Source organism: Drepanopeziza brunnea (assembly GCF_022702325.1).
Source record: "Drepanopeziza brunnea f. sp. 'multigermtubi' strain 214-2 chromosome Unknown ctg5, whole genome shotgun sequence".
Taxonomy (NCBI): domain Eukaryota; kingdom Fungi; phylum Ascomycota; class Leotiomycetes; order Helotiales; family Drepanopezizaceae; genus Drepanopeziza; species Drepanopeziza brunnea.
The window spans coordinates 2261396-2282374 of record NW_027094068.1 but is presented as its reverse complement, the minus strand read 5'-3'; the positions used below and the strand labels follow the sequence as shown (position 1 = coordinate 2282374).

General features: G+C 49.6%; 6 protein-coding genes across 6 annotated transcripts; 2 read left to right on the top strand and 4 right to left on the bottom strand.

The window, feature by feature from the left end:
- Positions 1-104: 104 nt before the first annotated feature.
- L3040_003967 (uncharacterized protein) lies at positions 105-5543 on the top strand (the record flags this gene model as incomplete). The annotated part of the gene is made up of 9 exons (XM_066156612.1): positions 105-318; positions 377-433; positions 493-1014; positions 1061-2952; positions 3005-4342; positions 4396-4437; positions 4493-4537; positions 4593-4646; positions 4695-5543. 9 exons carry the CDS (start codon positions 105-107, stop codon positions 5541-5543), a joined length of 5013 nt encoding a protein of 1670 aa, XP_066012188.1.
- A 1742-nt stretch (positions 5544-7285) lies between these two features.
- L3040_003966 (uncharacterized protein) lies at positions 7286-9979 on the bottom strand (the record flags this gene model as incomplete). The annotated part of the gene is made up of 10 exons (XM_066156611.1): positions 7286-7738; positions 7797-7972; positions 8023-8248; positions 8306-8569; positions 8628-8841; positions 8895-9051; positions 9107-9392; positions 9446-9620; positions 9675-9697; positions 9785-9979. The coding sequence occupies 10 exons, from the start codon at positions 9977-9979 to the stop codon at positions 7286-7288; spliced, it is 2169 nt and encodes a 722-aa protein (XP_066012187.1).
- Positions 9980-11393: 1414 nt separating this feature from the next.
- Positions 11394-14740, top strand: L3040_003965 (uncharacterized protein; the record flags this gene model as incomplete). Its single annotated transcript, XM_007294854.2, has 3 exons — positions 11394-11849; positions 11909-14578; positions 14630-14740. 3 exons carry the CDS (start codon positions 11394-11396, stop codon positions 14738-14740), a joined length of 3237 nt encoding a protein of 1078 aa, XP_007294916.2.
- A 1471-nt stretch (positions 14741-16211) lies between these two features.
- L3040_003964 (uncharacterized protein) lies at positions 16212-17157 on the bottom strand (the record flags this gene model as incomplete). Its single annotated transcript, XM_007294855.2, has 4 exons — positions 16212-16311; positions 16392-16555; positions 16630-16880; positions 16989-17157. 4 exons carry the CDS (start codon positions 17155-17157, stop codon positions 16212-16214), a joined length of 684 nt encoding a protein of 227 aa, XP_007294917.1.
- A 1193-nt stretch (positions 17158-18350) lies between these two features.
- L3040_003963 (uncharacterized protein) lies at positions 18351-19163 on the bottom strand (the record flags this gene model as incomplete). The annotated part of the gene is made up of 3 exons (XM_007294856.1): positions 18351-18430; positions 18483-18833; positions 18917-19163. The coding sequence occupies 3 exons, from the start codon at positions 19161-19163 to the stop codon at positions 18351-18353; spliced, it is 678 nt and encodes a 225-aa protein (XP_007294918.1).
- A 1167-nt stretch (positions 19164-20330) lies between these two features.
- On the bottom strand, positions 20331-20709 carry L3040_003962 (uncharacterized protein; the record flags this gene model as incomplete). Its single annotated transcript, XM_066156610.1, has 3 exons — positions 20331-20358; positions 20417-20523; positions 20581-20709. 3 exons carry the CDS (start codon positions 20707-20709, stop codon positions 20331-20333), a joined length of 264 nt encoding a protein of 87 aa, XP_066012186.1.
- Between the last annotated feature and the right edge of the window lie 270 nt (positions 20710-20979).

The following is a 20979-nucleotide window of genomic DNA, read 5'->3' as shown; positions in this document are numbered from 1 at the left end:
CCTGTCTGTTTCTTAATTGTCCGTCTATCTCGGTTACCTATCGTCCCGCGCCGACTCTCTCTAAAGAGCTCTACGACTCGACTACATCTCTTTCTTAGCACATGATGGACAGACAATCAGCACACCGTCACATTCAGCGTATCGTTCACAATGCAGCATCCTACGACCTCCCGCAGGGATGTTCACCCGGTCTCCACCAGGGACCTGGTGAGCGCGACCCTCCTGAATGGAGGTTTGGGCCTGGTCCTGGATTGAAGCAGCAGCCACAGCAGCAGCAGCAGCCAACGCAAGAACCTGTGGGATTCGGGAACAAGTTCGGTCAGTGTGCAGGCTGGGAGAGTAGAAGACAGTGGGCGAGAGGCTAACATGTTGCTAGTAGGTCTGGATCTGGGACATGCGAGCCAGTCGATGGCAGCAGCCAGCAATAGCTTCGGTACGTGTCTGCTCTGCCCTTCTTCTCGGGATCAGCAATCTAACTTGCGTTCCTGACAGGTCTGGATCTGGGACATACAAGCCAGTCGATGGCAGCACCTAGCACAAACCGGACAAGACTCACTTTCCCTCCTCGAAGCATGCACAGCCAGCCTGGGCCCCAACCTGCACCCGAGCTTAGAACTCTCAGTAACGCCGACAACCACTTTAGATTCGCCCAGAATCTGCGGAACGGTGTAGCGCTCAACCAGGCTCTGTCCAGACAGAAAAATGTGCTGTCTGGGGATCCAATTAGTCCGCTCGTCAATGCCATGTTGACACAGCAGCGAATGCCCTTGAGACAACAGATTGAACAGAACATACACCAGGACATGCCATTCAGCCAGGGACAGTTGGACCTTGACAGTTCGATGTCGATGGATTCGAACGGTGAACTGGATCATGACATGCTGATGCAGCCATCAATGGGACAGAGGCAGCACAATTTTGGGCAGCCCGACTTCTACCAGGGATTGCACAGCAGCAACAGACTAAACCAACTGCAGCGGCAGCGAAAACAGGCTACTCCTCCTTTCAATCTGAGTAAGTCCTTCTCTGGCTCCTATTAGGCGTCCTCTGATATGTTCAGGTGGCTTTGTTCACAGTCCAGCGGTAGCTCAAGGCTCGCGAAGTTCGTCTCCCCTTGTTGGTCAGGGTTCAAGCCCAACGGCCAGAATCAGTCTCCGTAGAGCTTCGAACCGCAGTGCTCCCAAGCCCCGGTACCCTCAGATAGAAAAAATCATGGATGCGGACATGATAGATGCTGAAAATTATAATTATCCCCAGACGCCTCAACAACGAACTCTCTACCCAACCACAAAGTACACCCCTCGGCCACTTGCACTTAGCCATGCACCGCCTATCGCCCATGGCATTCAGCTTGTCTCCCCACAGGAACTTCCTGATCGATTTCGTCAAGTATTCCCTTACGAGCTGTTCAATGCTGCCCAGTCGAAGTGTTTCGCTCCAATCTACAAGACCAATGACAACGTGGTGGTTTCGGCTCCAACAGGCAGTGGTAAAACTGCTCTCCTCGAATTGGCCATCTGTAGGGTTGTCGAAGGCTACAGTACAGGCCAGTTCAAGATCGTCTACCAAGCTCCTACAAAGTCACTGTGCTCTGAGCGTATGCGTGATTGGTCGAAGAAATTCAGTCATCTTAATCTTCCATGTGCCGAGTTGACTGGCGATACTAGCCAGGCCGAGATGGCTCGAGTTCGAAATGCAACAATCATCGTGACGACACCAGAGAAGTGGGACAGCATCACTCGCAAGTGGAGCGATCATCAGAAGCTCGTTCAGATGGTGAAGCTCTTCCTCATAGACGAGGTCCACATCCTGAAGGATACCAGAGGCGCGACACTAGAAGCGGTTGTTTCTCGCATGAAGACCATCGGTGCGAGCGTACGATTTGTAGCACTGAGTGCCACAGTGCCTAATTCGGAGGATATCGCTGCCTGGCTTGGTAGAGACCATACGAATCACCAGATTCCGGCCCACCGAGAGACTTTTGGCGAAGAGTTCAGACCTGTCAAGCTTCAGAAGCACGTCCACGGTTTTGATGGCAACTTCAACGATTTTGCATTCGAAAAAGTCTTGGATGGGAAGCTGCCGAATTTGATCAAGCAGTACAGTCAAAAAAAGCCAATCATGGTCTTCTGCTTTACGAGAAAGTCCTGTGAGGGTACTGCCACCATGATGGCGGAATGGTGGACTAGACAGAAGTTTTCGGATCGCGCTTGGTCACAACCATCGCAGACAGTGCCTGTCAGCAGCAGAGAACTAAGGGAATTGGTGAGCTGTGGTGTTGCCTACCACCATGCCGGTCTGGATCCTCAGGATCGTGCTGCGGTTGAGAATGCATTCTTACGAGGGGACGTCAATATCATTTGCTGTACGTCGACACTGGCTGTCGGAGTCAACCTTCCTTGCCACCTCGTGGTTCTGAAAGGAACAGTTGGCTTCCAAGATGGCCGCCTTACCGAGTATTCTGACTTGGAAGTCATGCAGATGCTTGGACGGGCTGGTCGTCCTCAATTCGATGACAGTGCAGTGGCAGTCATCATGACCCGATCCGACAAGGTAGATCGATATAAAAAGATGATGTCGGGTCAAGACGTTCTCGAAAGCACACTTCATCTGAACCTCATCGAGCATCTGAACTCCGAGATCAGTCTCGGCACTATCAAAAATACATACGATGCGAAGAAGTGGCTTTGCGGTACCTTCCTCAGCGTTCGCATGCGCCAAAATCCAAACTACTACAAGATTGACGGCGTCACTCCCGGGGGAGACGCTGATAGTAGACTGGAGCAAGTTTGTGAGAGAGACATCAAGCTTCTCCAAGAACATCAGCTAGTAACCGCTAATGACCGGATAAGCTGCACCGAGTATGGCGCGGCTATGTCTCGATACATGGTTCAGTTCGAAACGATGAAGCTTCTTCTGAGTATCCCACTACATGCTAAGACGGAGCAGATTGTAAGAATACGCTCCGCTGCTTTTGACTTGAGAGAGATGCTAACATCATCAGCTCCATATTCTCTGTCAAGCGGCGGAGTTTAAAGACCTCCGCATGAAGCCAGCCGAACGACCCATCCTCCGAGATTTTAACAAGTCCCCTTTTATTAAATTCCCTATCAAGGAAACCATCACATCTACACCACACAAGGTTTCATTGCTCATCCAGGTTCAGCTTGGCGGTATTGACTACCCTACGGATAAAGAGTTCATCGCCGTCAAAAGGCAATTTGGGACTGATAAGAGCATTATCTTCGAACGCATTCAGCGCCTCGTACGCTGCGTTATTGACTGCAAAGCACATGACGAAGATTCTATATCGACTCGTCACGCTCTTGATCTGGCACGAAGTCTATCCGCAGAATTCTGGGAGTACTCCAATCTACAGTTGAGACAGATTCCGCAGATTGGCCCTGTTGCCACGCGGAAACTCGTCAGCAACAACATACACAGCGTCGAGGAGTTGGGAAATCTAGATACCGGATCGATCGAACGTATCATTTCAAAGAATCCTCCCTTTGGCAAGAAGACGCGAGACTCGATTGCGGGCTTCCCTCGACTGAGAGTTGCCGCAGAGCTCGTGGGAAGGGTGCTCGTCAAGCAGAACAAGGCTCCTAGAGTTCATGTCAAGGCTCGTATGTGGTATAGCAATGCTCAAATCCCAGTTTGGCAAGGTAGAAAACCATCCCTGACATTCATGGCTGAGACGACTGATGGCAAGATGTTCCATTTCTGGCGTGGTAACGTTTCCAAGCTGGAGAAAGACTTCAATCTCAAGTTCTTTGTGGATCTGCTCTCACCCGATGTTAATATCAAGTGCTGGATCGCTTGCGACGAGATTGTCGGTACTGTGAAGTCTTTCATTCTGAAGCATGAGATCCCATCTTCAGAATTTCCACCAGCTTCTGCTCCCGAAAGGGCCAGCAAGGAGACGCAGCCTAGCCACGAGAGAGCACCTCTCAAGGAAGCACTTCTCAAGGATGCGGATGAGTTCGGCAATGACGATGTTGAGGATGATGACATGCTAGCGGCTGTCACCGGTGTTGATACTTCGCCTCCGCATGTAGAAACGCAGACGCAGGCCGATAGGGAAAAGAATGACGGGTACGGCTCAGATGATTTCATCGATATCGAGGAGGCTGAGATGCTCTCCAAAGCGGCGGCGGCGGAGAAGACTAAGAAGAATAAGGTGACGAAAGAACCTGAGTTTCACGAACCGTTCCAGATGGCAAATGGCAAGTGGACTTGCAATCATATCTGTCGGGACGGCAAGTTGTTGAAGAATGGGAAATCTTGCAAGCATTTGTGCTGCCGTGAAGGACTGGACAAGCCTCGTAAGGCAAAGAGAAAGGTTTGTGATTATGAATCTGTTGTTGTGATCATTGAGTAGCTGACTTGGGGTAGGTTTCTCTGGCAGGTATTGGCGAGGAGGCCTCTGCAAGTAAGGTATGAATACCTTCCACCGTTGTTGGGTTTTGAAGATGGGCTTAATCCCCGCTAGACAAGTGAAACAGCTACTACTGGAGGCGGGAAGCCCGAGAAGAAGGTATATCCATTGCATCCACCGCATACATCAAGAATTCTACTAACAGAGGTCGCAGAAGACAAGCTCAGGAGCTGGTTCTGCCAAGCCTCGAGCTTTGCAGAAGTCTCAGGTTGGCAAATTCATCGCGCGTTGTATCTCTATCTGACATCTGTTCCAGCCCACGCTCAAGCTTAGCAGCAATCATGATGATTCAGACCTCGAGGACGTGGAGATTATCAACCTCGCCGACGTCCTATCCCCTGTCTCCTATTCAAAGATGGCTCCACGCGATTACCGCAGACTCCATGAACTCCACACCAGCATCCAGCCAGACAAAGCCAGTCAACGCTTGACGCAAAAACCCAAGTTCTCCTATGCCGATGGGATCTCGCCGAATCTTCCGTTCCTGAACAATGGCCAGGCTTCGACATCCAAACCCTCAGACAGTGTCCAGGGTGAGGATGATATAGACAACGAGTTCCCGTCACCATCTGCTCTCCTCCGTGACCTTGATGAGAAGGAATTCTTCGAAATTGGCTCCGACGATGACCCCTTCACAGAAGTCCCAACCACACCCCGCGACCTCATCTCAGCTGCATCCCGCAATCTCGGCACAACACCCAACCAGCCAACTTCCTATCGCGATTTACCACGCGATGCCACCGGCATTGCACCCCTCAGCCTCCCTGAACCCATATCCGTCAAGCCTTCGACGCCAAAAGTCGCTTCGAGCTTCTATAACGACGTGTTTGATTTCGCCGCGTTTGAGAATGACGTTGATATCATATCAAACCCTGCCTCCCCGTCAGCAGACAAGCAGCAGCACCGAGTTTCAAGCTCGAGCTCTGGGATCAACAGGGCGAAGAGACCTCTTTCCGCTTATTCATCGCCGGAGACCAAACACCGCCGGGTCACACATGTAACGCCAGCGAAAATATCCAATGCATCAGTGGTCCCGGACTGGGTCAACGATTTCGATGCATCTCTGATTGATGGGTTGAAGGGCTTTGTCGACTTTGTGGACTGAATCAGGTTCACCTTCTGTACTTTCTACTAGATCAGATTTTTATCTCCACATCTTTCCTGGAGTGTCAGACTCGGAGAAATATTTCTGTTTGTTATCAAAAGGGGGCTAGTTCGCTTAGCTTACACGAGTATCCTGGGGCTCATGTTGACATGTTGGTGAGAGGAAATATCTGCTGGCTGATGGCTACTTTACTTGTAGTTGGAGTTGGGGTTGGAGCAATAAATAGCCAGATCTATATATATATATATATATATATATATATATATATATATATATGCACATTCGCCTTGCCATACCCTCCCTCTGGAAATACATCGGCTCTTTACACTTTTACCTCTTCCTTTTCTAGCTTTCCTTCTGTCCGTCCTTCACCCCCTTCTACATCCCCCCCCTTCTACTAGATCAGTCACAAACAAAGCCTGTCTTGGGTAATTTTCCAACCTTCTCTCTCTCTCTCTCTCTCTCTCTCTCTCTCTCTCTCTCTCTCTCTCTCCCCCCTCTCCCTTTTAATTTTCCCTTTTAATTTTCCCTTTTTATCTCCTTCTTCTCCCAACCAAGCAAGCAAAGAGTAAATAACACGCAGCCCCATTCTCACATCCCCTCCTCTCCTCCCCCTTCTTCTCCCCTCTTCTCCTCCTCTCCTCCCCCTTCTTCTCCTTCCCCCCCCCCCCCCCCCCCCTCCCCCTCTCCCATCTCCTCAAACACGCACCCCCCCCCCCCCCCCCAAAAAAACCCTCCAATTTCCCAAACCCTCGAAAAGAAAAGAAAAGCTCCACACCTGAAAAAAAAAAAAAAAAAAAAAAAAAAAAAAACCCGGGTTACTGTACTCTCGCGAATTGCTGCTGCTGATGCTGATGCTGATGCTTGTACTGTGGGTGTGAGTGTGGGTGTGAGTGTGTAGAAGAGGAGGGGAGGGAGGATGGAGTGTAGAAGAGGAAGGATGGATGGATGGATGGATGGAGGAAGGGAGGATAAGGAGAGAGAGAGAGAGAGAGAGAGAGAGAGAGAGAGAGAGAGAGAGAGAGAGAGAGAGAGAGAGAGAGAGAGAGAGAGAGAGAGAGAGAGAGATGTGGGCGTGTATAAATATATACATATATATATATGCAGGATGGAAGATTTCTTGCAAAGCTATTTGTTGCATCGCGGCTTCGTAGTGGCTGGCGATCGGCATTGTCTTCATTCATATCCGGTACATCATATCATGTTATACATCATAAATTGCCCAACCTAAAGCACACGACACGGGTTCATGAGGTGCTGGCATGTTACCATAGCGAGTGGGTGTGCTCACCATTGAGCTCTGCTGTGATCCGCTGGCGGGTTCGTTACTATGCTGTAGATGTCGGCGTTAGCAGACCGTAAGAGTTGATGAATTGATGCAGTACAAGTGGCCCTTGGCATTTCAGTCCCGCAACTAAAGCCGAGTCGAGGTATTCTCGACTTTCGCGGGTAATCCGAAAATAATGCAGATAGTGAAGCGATAGAGTAAATGTGCTATTTCGTTCGAACCTGGCTATGAAAGTGCGCCATGTGCTATACAGCAGGATGCAATATCGAAAGCACCAGAAATGAGCAAATATAGAGCAGATATAACGCGCCCAGCTCTTTCAAATCTGCCGCTCAAGTCCCGTAAATTCCTCAAAACAGCAATTGCACTAGCAAATCGTTACCGCATGAACGCCACCGATTGTTCGCCAGCCACCTGAGGGTTTCAATACAACTCGTCTTCACATGACCTGGTTTCAAGGACCATACGAGTTCACAACCATCGGGCTCATCTGACTACTTCTGTGGCGCTTCCCTGGTCGGCTCTGCGAAATTAGCGAGGCGACTCGCTTGTTTCTGCTCGGCTGGGGACTTGGAGTTCCTTGAGTAGTGCTTCCTTGTCCAGGGGTCTTTGGAGTGGACTGGCGTCTCAAGCAGCGAGAACCGCTGGGAGCTCGAGCTCTACGGATGCCTGAATTTGCCAGAGAACCTATGTTGGAGTCGTCCTGGGTCGTACCGTCACTTAGAGAAGAGGCTATTTGTATTGAGCCTGTCAGGCCACGAATAGCGGGGAGATTGTTTGAAGAGGCTGGAGGTGTAGGGCCAGCCGATCTTAGTGCCATTCCGTAACCATGTAGGGCATCCTCGTCGGCACTGAAATGACAAGCTGTGGCCTCAGAGTCCGAAATATCGACATCTGGTTGTTGGAACTGTTCAAAATCAGCACGGAATACCACTATTTGAGCGGCCCATTCAAAAGATGCTTACGAGCAGATGGAGTCCCTTTCTTGGCTCGAAGTACTCTCGACAGATAGTGTCATAATCTCCAACGTATTTGTAGGTTGGGGGCCCTTTCTTCTTCTTCCCCTTGGTCGAAATTGGCTGGATGTAGCCTTTGGATTCCAGGTTACGAAGAGTGGCGGTTGTATTTTCAGTGCCGTGTCCTAGTAGCAGTCAGCTTCGATCAAAGCATATCCCAAGGTTTTGTCCTCACCAAGATGAATCCCGAGCTCATCCACCGTCGCTGACAGAGGCTCCCGGTCAAGAAAGAAGCCGAGAGCTCTTCTTATCAAGCACTCTTCGCTTACCTGATCCATATCTATAATGACTTGTGGGAAGCGTACTTTGATGCAATTGTAGCAGAAGTGGAACTCGGGAATGTTTTGACGATAGCCGTAACATTCGGCATGTTGAAACCTCTTGCACCCCGGGCACTCAATCTGTTCCCCGTTAGCAGTAACCCAATAGCCGAATGAGAAGATTAGGCGAGACTGTACTAAAGATCCTTTCGCGACATCCACATGGCATTCGCAACTGATGACAGTTCTTGGAGAATCATCAAGATCGTCGTCTCGCTGTGTGGACATGCCCCGTACGCAATGTTCGAGCTGTTCGTAGACATCCTGCGTGTAGAGAGGAGCGACGATCTGTCCGGTGGCAGTCTCGCCGCGGGCCAATGCTTTTCCTTGTGGTCCGGATACAAATTGAGTGAAGTATGGTTGTGTGTCCTGGGAAGAAGCAAGGGGAACCCTCGAGGAGCCCTGCGGAGTCACGTGTATCAGCATTATGTATAATCCAATAGGAAGCGATTCTGCCTACTGCTTGCTGTAGCATCGTTAGATTTTGGGATTGCGTGTAGCCTCCATCAGATTCAGAAATGACTGAGGAGGACCGATGATTAGGGCGAACGTTACGCTGAGGCGCTTGGCTGCTGTAGGCTCTGCTCGCTTCGGGCCCGGTAATTGGTGATTCCTCGATACATTGCGCGTCTTGGATATCTCTGAGGCCTGGGAGGATGAAACTATAGGCGATGCTTTTCAAGTAAGCACTAGCCACTCCCTTAGCTTACGGGGCAATTCAGCTTACGTGTGAAAACCCGTGTTCATTGTCAAAAGATCAGTACTACTCTTGCTCATATCGAGAAGTTTCTTTGTACCATAGTCGCCTGGATGAAAGGCCTCGGGCTCATAATCTTCGGGCGTATCATCAGTATAGTCCAGCTGCATACTGACACGAGAGCCAGCTTTCAAAGAAACACGTCAGTATCGTGGATCTCATGGTTGACTTGGCTTGGTTACCTGGTAGGGCAGGGCTCTTTTTATTAGCGACGAGATAGTCCTTGACTCCGTCGATCATGTATTTGAGCTGGTTCTTCCCATCCAGGACGTGAACTTGGGCAGGCTCAGAACCTTGGCTGTTCCTAATCTCGGTGCTGAGGTAGGCACCGTCGCTTCCGTATGTCACAGTCATGGCGCACAACTCGAGAGCATTCTCGTTGGATATCGCATCGATACCAGGGCTATGAAAAGACAATTGGACTTTGCGTAGATGCTTTTTCGCCAGAGCGTCACTGACACCGATCTCCTGAGTTGTGCTGTTAATCGCACGTGGTGGTACAAGAGAGATGAAGGACATACAAGACGAGACAATAGCTTGTCCACTTGCAAGTCTTCGCCAGGCACCGGAACCATCCAGAAGAAACCGTTGGGCGTGTTCTTGTCGTTGGTACCTGCTAGAAAAGCATCGTATGAAGTATCCGGGTCCGTTGGGTCGAAGGTTCGTTTCACCCATTTTGCGCTACGGAAAGCCTGACTGTAGCGCAAGTCAGTTGAGGAGAGGACTCAAGGATGGGAATATATGTGGCACCGAAAGTGGATGACTTGGAATATCTACAACATGCAGTGAGCACTCAGAGTCAGATTCAGGTGGCAGACGAGACGAGACGAGCAGCTGCAGAGAGGGGGGCGTGCACTTACAGTCGCAGCGATGGCGGTCCTCATCAGGTCGAAGCTGTGCTGTGGCTTCAACGAAATCTCGGAAGCATGCTTGGACTTGGATTGTGGTCGAGGCTTGGGCTTCGGCTTCGATTTCGACTTTTGCGAAATCTTCTTGGCGATGTTCTTGCCGCGTGCCGAAGCCGAAGCCGATGCTGATGCCGATGCGGACGGCATTGTGATGGATGTCCGCTGGTTCTCGCGTTGAGGAATTCCCTGTTGTGCGTGCGATGACTGCGGTCTACGATCCGCGTCGAGGAAGAGAGAGAAAAGACGGTTTTGATTGTGGTGCGGGCGATACCTGTCACCAAGCTGGCACTCTGTGACCCTTTTCTTGCTGTACCAATGCGATGGGACGAAGGTTATTGGGTTATGGAGATGTGGTTATGAGGGAGGAAGTAGGTGGGAGGTTGAGATTTGAGGGTTGAGGAGGGAAGGGAAGGAAGAAAAGAAGAGAAGGAAGAGAAGCGAAGTAAGAAAGTAGCCGGGCCTCAGGTCATGTGCATCCGTCCTACTTGGCATGAGCGCGGGCACGGACGGGTATCATTTGGGAAGGAACGACTGTTAAACGGCAAAGCGGGCTCGACCGTTGACCACGTGACTAGGTACTTCACGTGGCCATCGTAGATAGAGATAGGTAAGGATTTATCCTGAAAAGATGGATATACGTGAGACTGGTGCATGTATATAAACAGATGTTCGACCGCTTGCGAGGTTTGGAGACGGTACACCGATCTGACAGACAAAGTACCGTATCATGATAGGTATCCAGTACATGTTCTGCGAAGTATCCCGACCCCTTTTTCGGCCCGTTCCAGGGGACCAAGCGAGGGATAACAAAGAAACAAAAGCTGGAGATTTATCAGAGTAAACAAATAAAGTCGAGGGGGCCTTATGTCTAAACCACCAACTTTGAGAGACGGATGTAGCAACGTATGTGGCCACGATAAAGTTCGGTGTTCGTGACAGGCAAGAAGGCAAGAAGGCAAGAAGAAGTTACAATAGAGCGGGAAGGGGTTGGCGGGGGGTGGGGGGGAGGCTCGGCAGAAATGGGCGGTGGAGTAGCAAAGGTGAGGGTGAAGGCGGTGGTCATGTCAACTCGGGGTCAGCAACTGGCATTATCCACAACGTCGCTTCTCTCTCCTCCGCCTCCGGCTCCGATCCCCGAGCACAACGTCTCTCTACCTACCACTCCACTCCCCTTCTCTATTCTTTATTCTCGACGCTCGACACCCTCTCTCGAAAAACCTCTCATTCACGACTTTCTGACGCTCGATCTATCCTGGGTGGACTTGATTTGCTTCGACTCCGACATCCCGCTCTGTTCCACCAACTACCCCCTCGACGATAACCCTCCCGGCCACCCTCCTCAGACCCGTAAAAGACCAGCGAAGATCGGCTATGCCGTTACTGGTGCTTTTCTAGGATACCGGTGGTAGTGTACAGCTGGTAGCTTCCTACGCGTCGCGAGTTTGTTGTCGACGCGTTCGCTTCATCAGGGGAGGGGCTAGACTCCAACCACCTTTTAACAGAAGCCCGACGACAATAACAACAAACACGTTCAATACAACAACACTTCACCTCACCTATCATGGACCCTCCCATTCGCCCTGTCGCAAAGCGGCGGGCAGTATCTGCTCAACAACCCATCACCGCCCCTTCACATTTCATATCAGAAGGCTCTCCGAGTCCTTTTGCATCGAATCCCAAGTACCTGCAGGGTGTTGCAAAATCTCAATCTCCCCCGGCATTACGATCTCGTAACCGCACAGTCTCGGTGGGATGGGTAGAAGGCGGTGAGGCAGTCTCTCGACGCACCTCAAGTTTGCAAGTCGAGCTGGCAGAATGCGTGGAGACCAAAACAGTCACGACGACGACGACCACCAAGCGCTCATACCCACCTCTCCTGGTTCGTCAACGATCGCTTGGCCAGCTCAACGCAAAGGAATACCCACTGGCTATGAAGCCTCCTCCCGCTGAGTTGTTGAACTTCTCGTACGAAATCGGCGGAGATTCATATCTGGGTGAAGACGATATTGCCATCGAGGTCAGTATTCCACGTCATCCTACCTGGTCCCTGTGACCACCGTTAACTTCTTTGTATAGGATCTCCTGGCACCCAGCCGCACGCCATCATGTATGAGTGATCAAAGTAAAATCCAGGCTTCAAGAGGCTTGAAGGCCACCCCTACCGAGAAAGGAGAGACCCAGCGGGCAGATCGACTGAGCCAGAAGCTGGCGATGGTCAACCAAAGAAGATCCACCAGCCGCCTCCAAGAAACGCAGCCCGACTCCCCCACGTCCATGACCGAACGACCACACAAGTCCAAGAGGAATATCATGAAGCAGGGCCAGGATCACAATTCGATCAGGGTGGCGCGACGGAGACCCCATCAAGGATTGGGTGTACATTTAATGGATGAGCCTTTGCTTCCCGCAACCCCTGACATGTCCGATCTTGATATTGCCACCGATCGCGCTCAACCATACACTGCCCCCTTCTTCGAGGAGAGTACGTACACTCCGCATTCTGCAACGACCCTAAATGATTCCTTCGAGGACGTTCAAAGCCCAGTCGATGCAGTGAGCCAGGACTTTGCTAATGCCGTTGCAACACCTCCTACCGCTGAATCAGACTTGGAGCTCGTGAGCGGAAGCAGTACGACCTCGGCACAACAACGGCCGACTTTAAATACGGCTGCTGCCCAAAACGCCAGTTTACCAAGTCCAGGTCTCTCGCCAACATTCGCTTCTGCAACACTTAATCCCAATCAGTCTTCAGGAGCCATTACCGCTGGAGACGAGCTCCTTGGCAGCCCTGCAACCCAGGATGATGATAGTCAACAAGCCATCGACGATGAGACGTTGGCCTACGAATCTCAAGCAATGTCCCTTTGCAGATCTGAGGAGCCATCACTCATCCGCGACACACATAGTCCTTCTGTTATGGATGCTCAATCAATGCTACTCAGTTTTGATGCCATGCCAGTGAAGATGCAAACTTTAATGATGTATCAGCTACTTCGGCGATGTTCGAGAAAGACTTTGCATGTCGTGGCTCACGTTGTCAACCCTGCTTTGAAGTGCGATTTTTTGGATCAGCTTCCATTGGAATTGAGCCTCCACGTCCTCAGTTTCATGAATCACCGAGACCTTTGCCGAGCCTCACAAGTCTCAAAGCGATGGAGAGATATCGTCGACACGAATGAGACTGGCTGGAAGGAACTATTTGATCACGATGGCTTCGTTATGCCTGCTGGTGAACTCGACAAAGCCATTCAGCAAGGCTGGGGCTGGCAAGACCCTGTCGGCCCAGATGGATGCGAGCAAGACTTGAGCCCTGATCGAGTAGCATCGTCCTCAGGAGCTGATAACGCGACCAGCAGTATCAGCAAACCCGACCCCATTCCAGTTCGCAAGGGCCGCTCTGTTACCAAGAGAAAGCGAGTCGGAGTGGGCTCAAATACAGACCGTTCAAAGCGGCGAGCGGTTGGCCACGAGTTTGCAGACAAGGCAAATGGCATGCTAGCTAGATATCCCCACACAGCCAGATTTCATAAGTCTCAAGGTCCCATCACTGCTGCCAATGCTGCTGTTTTAGCTGTTCCAGACCCCAAGTTAAGCCTGCCAACTTTACGAAAGTTGCATCTATTTAAGTCGCTCTATCGTCGTCATTACATGCTTCAGCACGCCTGGACGGATGGCAAAGTCGCCCCTCATCACTTTGCGTTCCCCGCACACCCGGCTAATGTCATTACATGTCTACAGTTCGATGACGACAAGATCTTGACGGGTTCTGATGATAATATGATACATGTTTACGACACGAAGACGGGTGTCCTCCGCAAGAAGCTTACTGGTCATGATGGAGGGGTTTGGGCTCTACAGTACGAAGGCAATGTTCTGGTTTCGGGCTCGACTGATCGCTCCGTTCGTGTCTGGGATATCGAGAAGGGACTCTGCACTCAAGTCTTCCATGGGCACACTTCCACCGTGAGATGCCTCCAGATTCTCATGCCTGAGTTGGTTGGAAAGGCAGTGGATGGTAAGCCAATCATGGTTCCTTCACAGCCACTCATCATCACCGGCTCGAGGGACTCTCAACTCCGAGTTTGGAAATTACCCGAGGCTGGTTCCAAGCGCTACATTCAAAATGGACCACCAGCAAACGACACAGACTGCCCGTATTTCGTTCGCACCTTAACGGGTCATTCTCATTCTGTCCGTGCCATTGCTGCTCATCAAGATACCCTTGTCAGTGGCAGCTACGACAACAGTGTACGGGTCTGGAAGATCTCTACCGGAGAGACAATCCATGTTCTGCGAGGCCATGCTATGAAGGTCTATAGCGTCGTCTTGGACCATAAGAGAAACCGATGCATCAGTGGTTCAATGGACAACTTCGTCAAGATCTGGTCCCTGGAAACTGGTGTTTGTCTGTACACTCTCGAGGGTCACTCATCGCTTGTTGGCCTGCTAGATCTCCGGGATGAACGTCTCGTCTCCGCCGCTGCAGACTCTACGCTGCGGATCTGGGACCCAGAGAACGGCAAGTGCAAAAGCACCCTCAGTGCCCACACTGGTGCTATTACCTGCTTCCAACACGATGGTCAAAAGGTCATATCCGGATCTGACCGAACTTTGAAGCTGTGGGATATCAAGACAGGTGAATGCATCAAGGATATCCTCACTGATCTCAGTGGAGTCTGGCAAGTCAAGTTCGACCAGCGCAGATGTGTTGCCGCTGTACAGCGTGACAATCTTACATATGTTGAGGTAGGCATACTACATATTCTTGTATATTACCCTACTAACTTACTTTCCCAGGTCCTCGATTTCGGTGCCTCGCGAGACGGGATCCCTGCATCTCAACGCGGATCACGCCGACTCCTTCCTGATACCGAAGACCGTATCATCATCGAAGATGACGACGCATGAACCGTGGCAGAGACGTCTAATGTTGACAAACAAAGATACCCAAGGGAAAGGCCCACAAGGAACTTCCTGCGTCCGCAAGACGATCATATTTCATTATTTTGTAATCGACACGCCACGGCGTCTCTGGAGGGCGTGAGCATTTTATTTGCACTGATCACACATGCATAGCGAGGATAATCTTCAAGGGTGACGGGTCCCCCTGTTATTGACTGTATTTGTTTTTACTGGTATTGGTGTTGGCGTCGGGAGGCACAACTAAACTTCAACCCGGGATGGGGTGGATTACTGCATTGGTGGGCCGGCCGATGCATCCGGATATGGGTATTTGCAGAAGTGCGAAGGCTAGGAATTTTTGGTAGATTCATATCTACTATACAAATTTATTAGCGCTCATCTGCATTTTCATTTTCATTTGGTTCAATTCCTCACTTGGTGCGCAGCTGACGCGAGTTTATGTTTGCATTGGGCTAACGCCAATAAGGCAAGTCGACTACTGACTACTCTCAATCGCAGGAAGCACGGTGAGAAGGAATGCACATTTAGATGTGATGTGCAACAAAAACAGCGTGGATAATGAGCCCTGAACGCGAGACCTGTCTATGCCTACTAAAACAAACCCTCTATATCTGAGGCTACCTATCAATAAGAAAGGGATATGCAAGCAAACTGTACGTACCCCTCTCCTCGAGCGTCTCGCTCCGCCAAAGCCAAAGTCACCGCCTTCCCCCTTCCGCCGCCGACCTTTTTTTCTTTCTCCTGTCTCGGTTCTGCTTCTACGAAGTTTTCTCCGCTATTCCTGTCCATATCCATATCCTCCATATCCCTTGCCATCCCATAACAATCCATCCATACAGATCCCCTTTTCACAACCTCACAATGCCTTGTGACACGAGATATTTTCGGGCTGGCTTGACATAATTTTGTTTATATATTTATTTCTACTTGGAAGAGTTCCGTCTAGATTGCCACTAGACTTGACACCTGTATGGTACCTGGCAATGAGAGAATCGTGTGTCTCGAGAAAGGAGATTTACTTATAGATATATAAGAGCGCTCGACTTACCTATCTACCGATAAGATACCCGAGATATCTCGATCTGTGCTTTCAAGTGAAAAGCAGATATATAGCAGACTTGTTCATGCTCACTAACCCTCGAAGCAGGTGTCCGAACCTTGGCATCCGCTACTAAGCGAGACGAGAAAAGTAAACATTGACAAATTTGGGGTATCGCTAATCCAGGCAGAATCTAGACTGGAATCGCTAAGCCAAGGTATCGTACAGCACAGAAACCGCACGTTCTTACAGGAACAGGTAGCCCGCATTACACGGTACGCCCCTCTCTACCGCTCCGAACGCCCGCACGACATGATGAAGCCCTTGTACCAGAGTGCCGCCCCTCGATCGCCGGACCTAGAGGAATGGGAATTTCTTCTCTCATTTTACGGCGGGTTTCTTCACCGGCAAATTGATCTATGCCTCCTCGCCTTGCTTGGGAGCGGCATCGCGGTAGGCGGCTGCTTTCGGGCCGTGGACTTCGTTGTGACGCAGGGATCTGTGCATTATATACGTGCTGGCGATCATCAGTCTCTTTTTTCACAAATGAAGGAATCAGAGTCAGGAAGGAGGGATAGGACGAGGGTGTATGCATACCTAGCAAACGACGCAACAACACCGGGCCACAGCAAACATACGGAGGCGACGTTGTACGCGTTCTTTCTGTAAATTCGATTCGGGGGTCCGTTGACTCGGACGTAGAGCTCTGCCGCCACTGGTGACACACCTGAGATGTGCGCTTTGTGCGTTGCGATGATAAGCTGGGGTACATCCATTAGCTCTTGTCCCATAGTCTAAATGCAAAATTGCGGAGCGCGATGAGGATGAGGCATACAGTCATAGCCAACGCATCCGCCAACGCCATTAAAGACACTACCACTGAGCACACCTTCCACGCCATCTTCACAGCCCGGGATTCCTGCCTCTCAGGCCAGAACAGATCGAAGAAGAAACCGGACCCGAAAATCGTGGCGACTGCGATGCCGACGAAGATGTTATAGGAGAAAATGCCAACAATGTCACTGTTGTGGACCATTGCGCGGCCCGCGCTGAGGCGAGAGATTGCGTCTTGCTGGTCCACGTAGTCTGCACAATAGAATACGATCAGTATCCCAAAATCTTTTAGATCCTCTGTACGGTGTTGAAGAAAAAGGAAAGAGTTAGGAGAAGAGGCGAGGAGGAAGGAGGAAATACCAGTTAGCGCAGCAGTGCCAACGCTCTCGGAGCACACGCAGAGAATCATGGCAATCTGATAGACGATCATCTTTGTGCAGCGGAGGTGGTACACCTGGTTGAACATGTAGGAGCCCTTGAACTTCCCCCACTGCATCTCGTGCAGGTCGAGGCCCCAGATAACTGCCATACTGACTGCTGCTTGTTGCTTGCTGCTTGCGGTCAAATCTCGATATTGATTTCCCCAGCGCTTTTTACCGTACGCTAATCACCAGAATAACCAAAACCCTATAGACACTTGACCAATGATGATACTTAGTCGTGCCAAATCAAATATCGCGGTACTGGTAACAGAGAAAAAGGCCAGAATCAATCAATTAATGGGTGAACTAGTAAGAGAAAGAGTCAGCAAAGAGAATGAGCTGTAAAGAGTAGAATAATACGGGATGCGAACACGGGTACGGATCGACATGATAACGGATTAAAAGTTTAGCTCCACACATGAGAGGGAAGGCACACTGCTATCTGATGTAGCCCCAAGTTCGAGGTCCTGGAGGTGCAAACGGGGAAGGAGAGTATCATAGCAAGTTGACGTCTGGAATAGATCCCTACTGTACTGGTAGGTATCTGCCGCATCGGCCATAGAGAAAGCTCGCTTATCAATACTTGGTGGCGGGAACAACAAACAAGCTTTTTTTTCCGTAGCTTTGTTAAGGGGTCTCGCTCTTGGGGGTTTGAATAGTATTTCTATGAATTCGCATTCAGTCACCGCCATAGTTGAGTACCTAGATAGGCCATAAGGTATCGAATGCCATAAGAGGGATCGAAGAGAGCACGATGACCTTGTGTTAGCCGGATCTGGTCTTACGGCTGAGATTTAATTTAAAGATAGATACAAAATCTGATCAACTTTGATGACAGGCAGGACAAGGCGAGAATTGATTTGCTTGGAGATCTTGTTCTTTTGGTTCGAAGCCACAAGTCGTTTTCAAATAGTACAGTAACGTTATGCGGATATATAGGTACAGAGAGTACCACCACATTCACCACATCACAATTCATGTGTAAGCCCGGCCTCTATTTATGGTGAAGAGGGATTGAAGTCCTCTGCTGACTGGGAGCTTCTATTGTCGTGCCATATTGCTATGACTTCAACATCGAATACGCTCTTCAGAATGCCGAACAACAATACTAAAGACTGGACAGACTGGACAGACGGCCTCTGCAGCTACGATACTCAAGCCCTGTCGGACAGGGATGCGAAATCAACCAAATTTGGTAGGATTGAGGTATATAATCGGTAACAGGTTGATGTGTACTCCGATGGCGACATGAGCAAAGTCTATTGGAACCTCCGTTACATGGCGCTCCATTCAGATGTACTCATTCGGCTTTTTGCATCTGCTTTCCCCTCATAACTTTCCTCCTTTGCGCCATCATATGCGTGAACAAAACGTACGATCCTACAATGCGTTAGCAACCCCTAGTCCTTGAGGCTCCATCCCAAAAACCTACCAGGGATATAAATAAGGAGAATTAATTGCAGCGCCCATGCAAACTCCTGTCTCTTCTCCGCCGCCGGCTTGATCGCGCTCCAGATCAACCAACACTCGCTACTAATGCCCAGCGGATACAGCACATAGAACGTATTATACCTCAACCACGAGATGATGCCTGGCGAATAACCGCTAAGCGTGAACACGAAGTACGAATAGCGGACAACCTCGGTGACGGACCAGGCGATGAGCATCGACGAGTAGCCAGCGCTGCGGGCGAGGAGGGGGAATTGATCGACAACTCCCCATACGAGAAGGAGACGGCTGGCGACTTGCATAGCAGTGGTGCTGATGGGGGCTCGTACTATGCCTGCTCTCATGTATCAGCACCCCTTGCGATCAACAACTGGATTTTATTTGGGGAAATGGAAAATGGGACAAGGAAGGGTTTACCAGTCGCAGCATGCACCACCTCCAACAGCGCCAGCGTCTGGGTCCATTTACAGAACCTTCCTACACCCGGATAAACATTTCCAAACCCGACGAGAGGTACAAGCAGCACGACGCGCCCGAGAATGGTGAACCAGAGGACGGCGCTGACGAAGTTGTAGAGGATGAGATATTGCCTTTTGGGGGAGCTGGATTGAAGGGGTTTGGGGCCTGGTTTGCGCGACGGCTCTAATTCAGGTTGAGGTGCCATTTAGAGCACAATTGAGGTATTGTTGCTCGTGTTGTTGACGACTCCGCGGAGAGCGAAGGCTGGAATTGGGGGCAGATGCAATGAGATTGAAATGTGTTGAGAGTCAACAAGCTGTGAATCTTGACCTCTAAGCGGCCGCGCCAAGACCGAGGCCTGTTCTCGTTTAGCTGGACGGACATCAGGACTTCTTCGACCTCTTCAACCTCTTCAACCTCTTCAACCTCTTCAATCCACAACAATGTTCTAACCATTACTTATTAGGTATCTCCAAAGTCTAGGAAGCGCATGCCTCCAGTCGAGATTTTAGTTGGGACGAGCCCTTACTTGGGAGAACATCTCGAGTTATCGCTCGTGTTGGCGATCTGGAAGAAAACATTGGAATTGGAGGAGATGGCAAAGTAGTTGGTCGACGACAGTGAGGCTCCTTACTCGGAGCATGAGTTGCTATGGAGTCTTCTCACTCTTCGACATGATGACCATCCTAGTATTCGCCTACATCGCCGACTTCCTACAGTAGAACCGGGGAATTTGCAAACTGTCAATAGCCTGCTCCACCCCAGTAGATTTTTATTACCCTCTCAATGTCAAGACGCAGCCACTATTCGCGTACCCGGGCAGGGGCTTCTGAGCCTAGGTTGCATACTTACAGCCTTTGACGACCTCGTAGAGCAGTTGTAATTAAGTTCTATTACGTAACGAGCCACTCCCTTCCAATTACTACGTATATTACAGGGCCAAAGGATGTTTCAAACATCATTTATCCATGGAACGAAAGTTTCAGGGCTCGGTGATCCAATCTGTCCATCAATCTCCCAACTCTGCCAATCAACAATTTCGTTCGAATAGTCTTGTAGCTCTCCCTTTGTTTCAAAGCATTTAGACCATAAACCCAACACGTTCTTGTTTACCACATAAGATGGGATAAGCATCTGCATGTCCCATTGCCATTGTGAGATATATGAAAAGCGTAGCGCTTTCTCGGGGGGTGATATAGTTAACCCCACGTAATCCGTGATAACTTTTTCGCCCTTGTGCCATAATTGTATATCTCGACCCCTACCATTCGGAGCCTTTTTTTGGTAATATTCAGGGATATATATCTTAGGCGCCATCTCAAGCTTATTCTTATCCGCCTCGATAACACAATACCAATTATTTATCTTTAGATTACCCGGCCAGTAAGCAGGTTCTTGTGCTATTTGGATTGTTAGCTTGGCGTGACGATAAGTGAAGATTTATAAGTAAAAATTAACTTACTCAAGTGAAGGCCGTTTCCTAATTGATTTTTCTTTTCGCGAGCATCATCGACCCATTGACCTCTATATGGTATGTTGAACTTGTTGATGAGTTCGGCTTCCGCCTATAATTCGCGGTAATTAGTATAAATCTTATATTATATAATTCAAGTGAAACTTACAGTGTTGACTGTTCGATAGCCGATGACTATTCTTTCTAAGAATCCATCTTCTTCTTGGACGATTCCTTGAGCGCTATCAAAGAGAAAGCACAAGGCTAGCAAGGTGGCGGAAAAATATTTCGATAGCATCGTATTTTGAAATTATCCGAAATGGTACTAAAGGATTATGAGAGCTGAAGAAGCGGAACAAGCTTGCAAAAGAAGAGGATGAGGAGAGGATTGCGAATTTACTCCCAGGGAAAGGATTATATATCTACCTCTCTTGAAAAAATTCTATACAATTTTCTATTCATTTTAGTAATATTACAACTAGTAAGTATATATATCTTTCTGGTTTCGTTTTGAGGATTATCTCAAATAAACGTCGGTTACCTTGAATTTAATTTATAAAAATTCCCG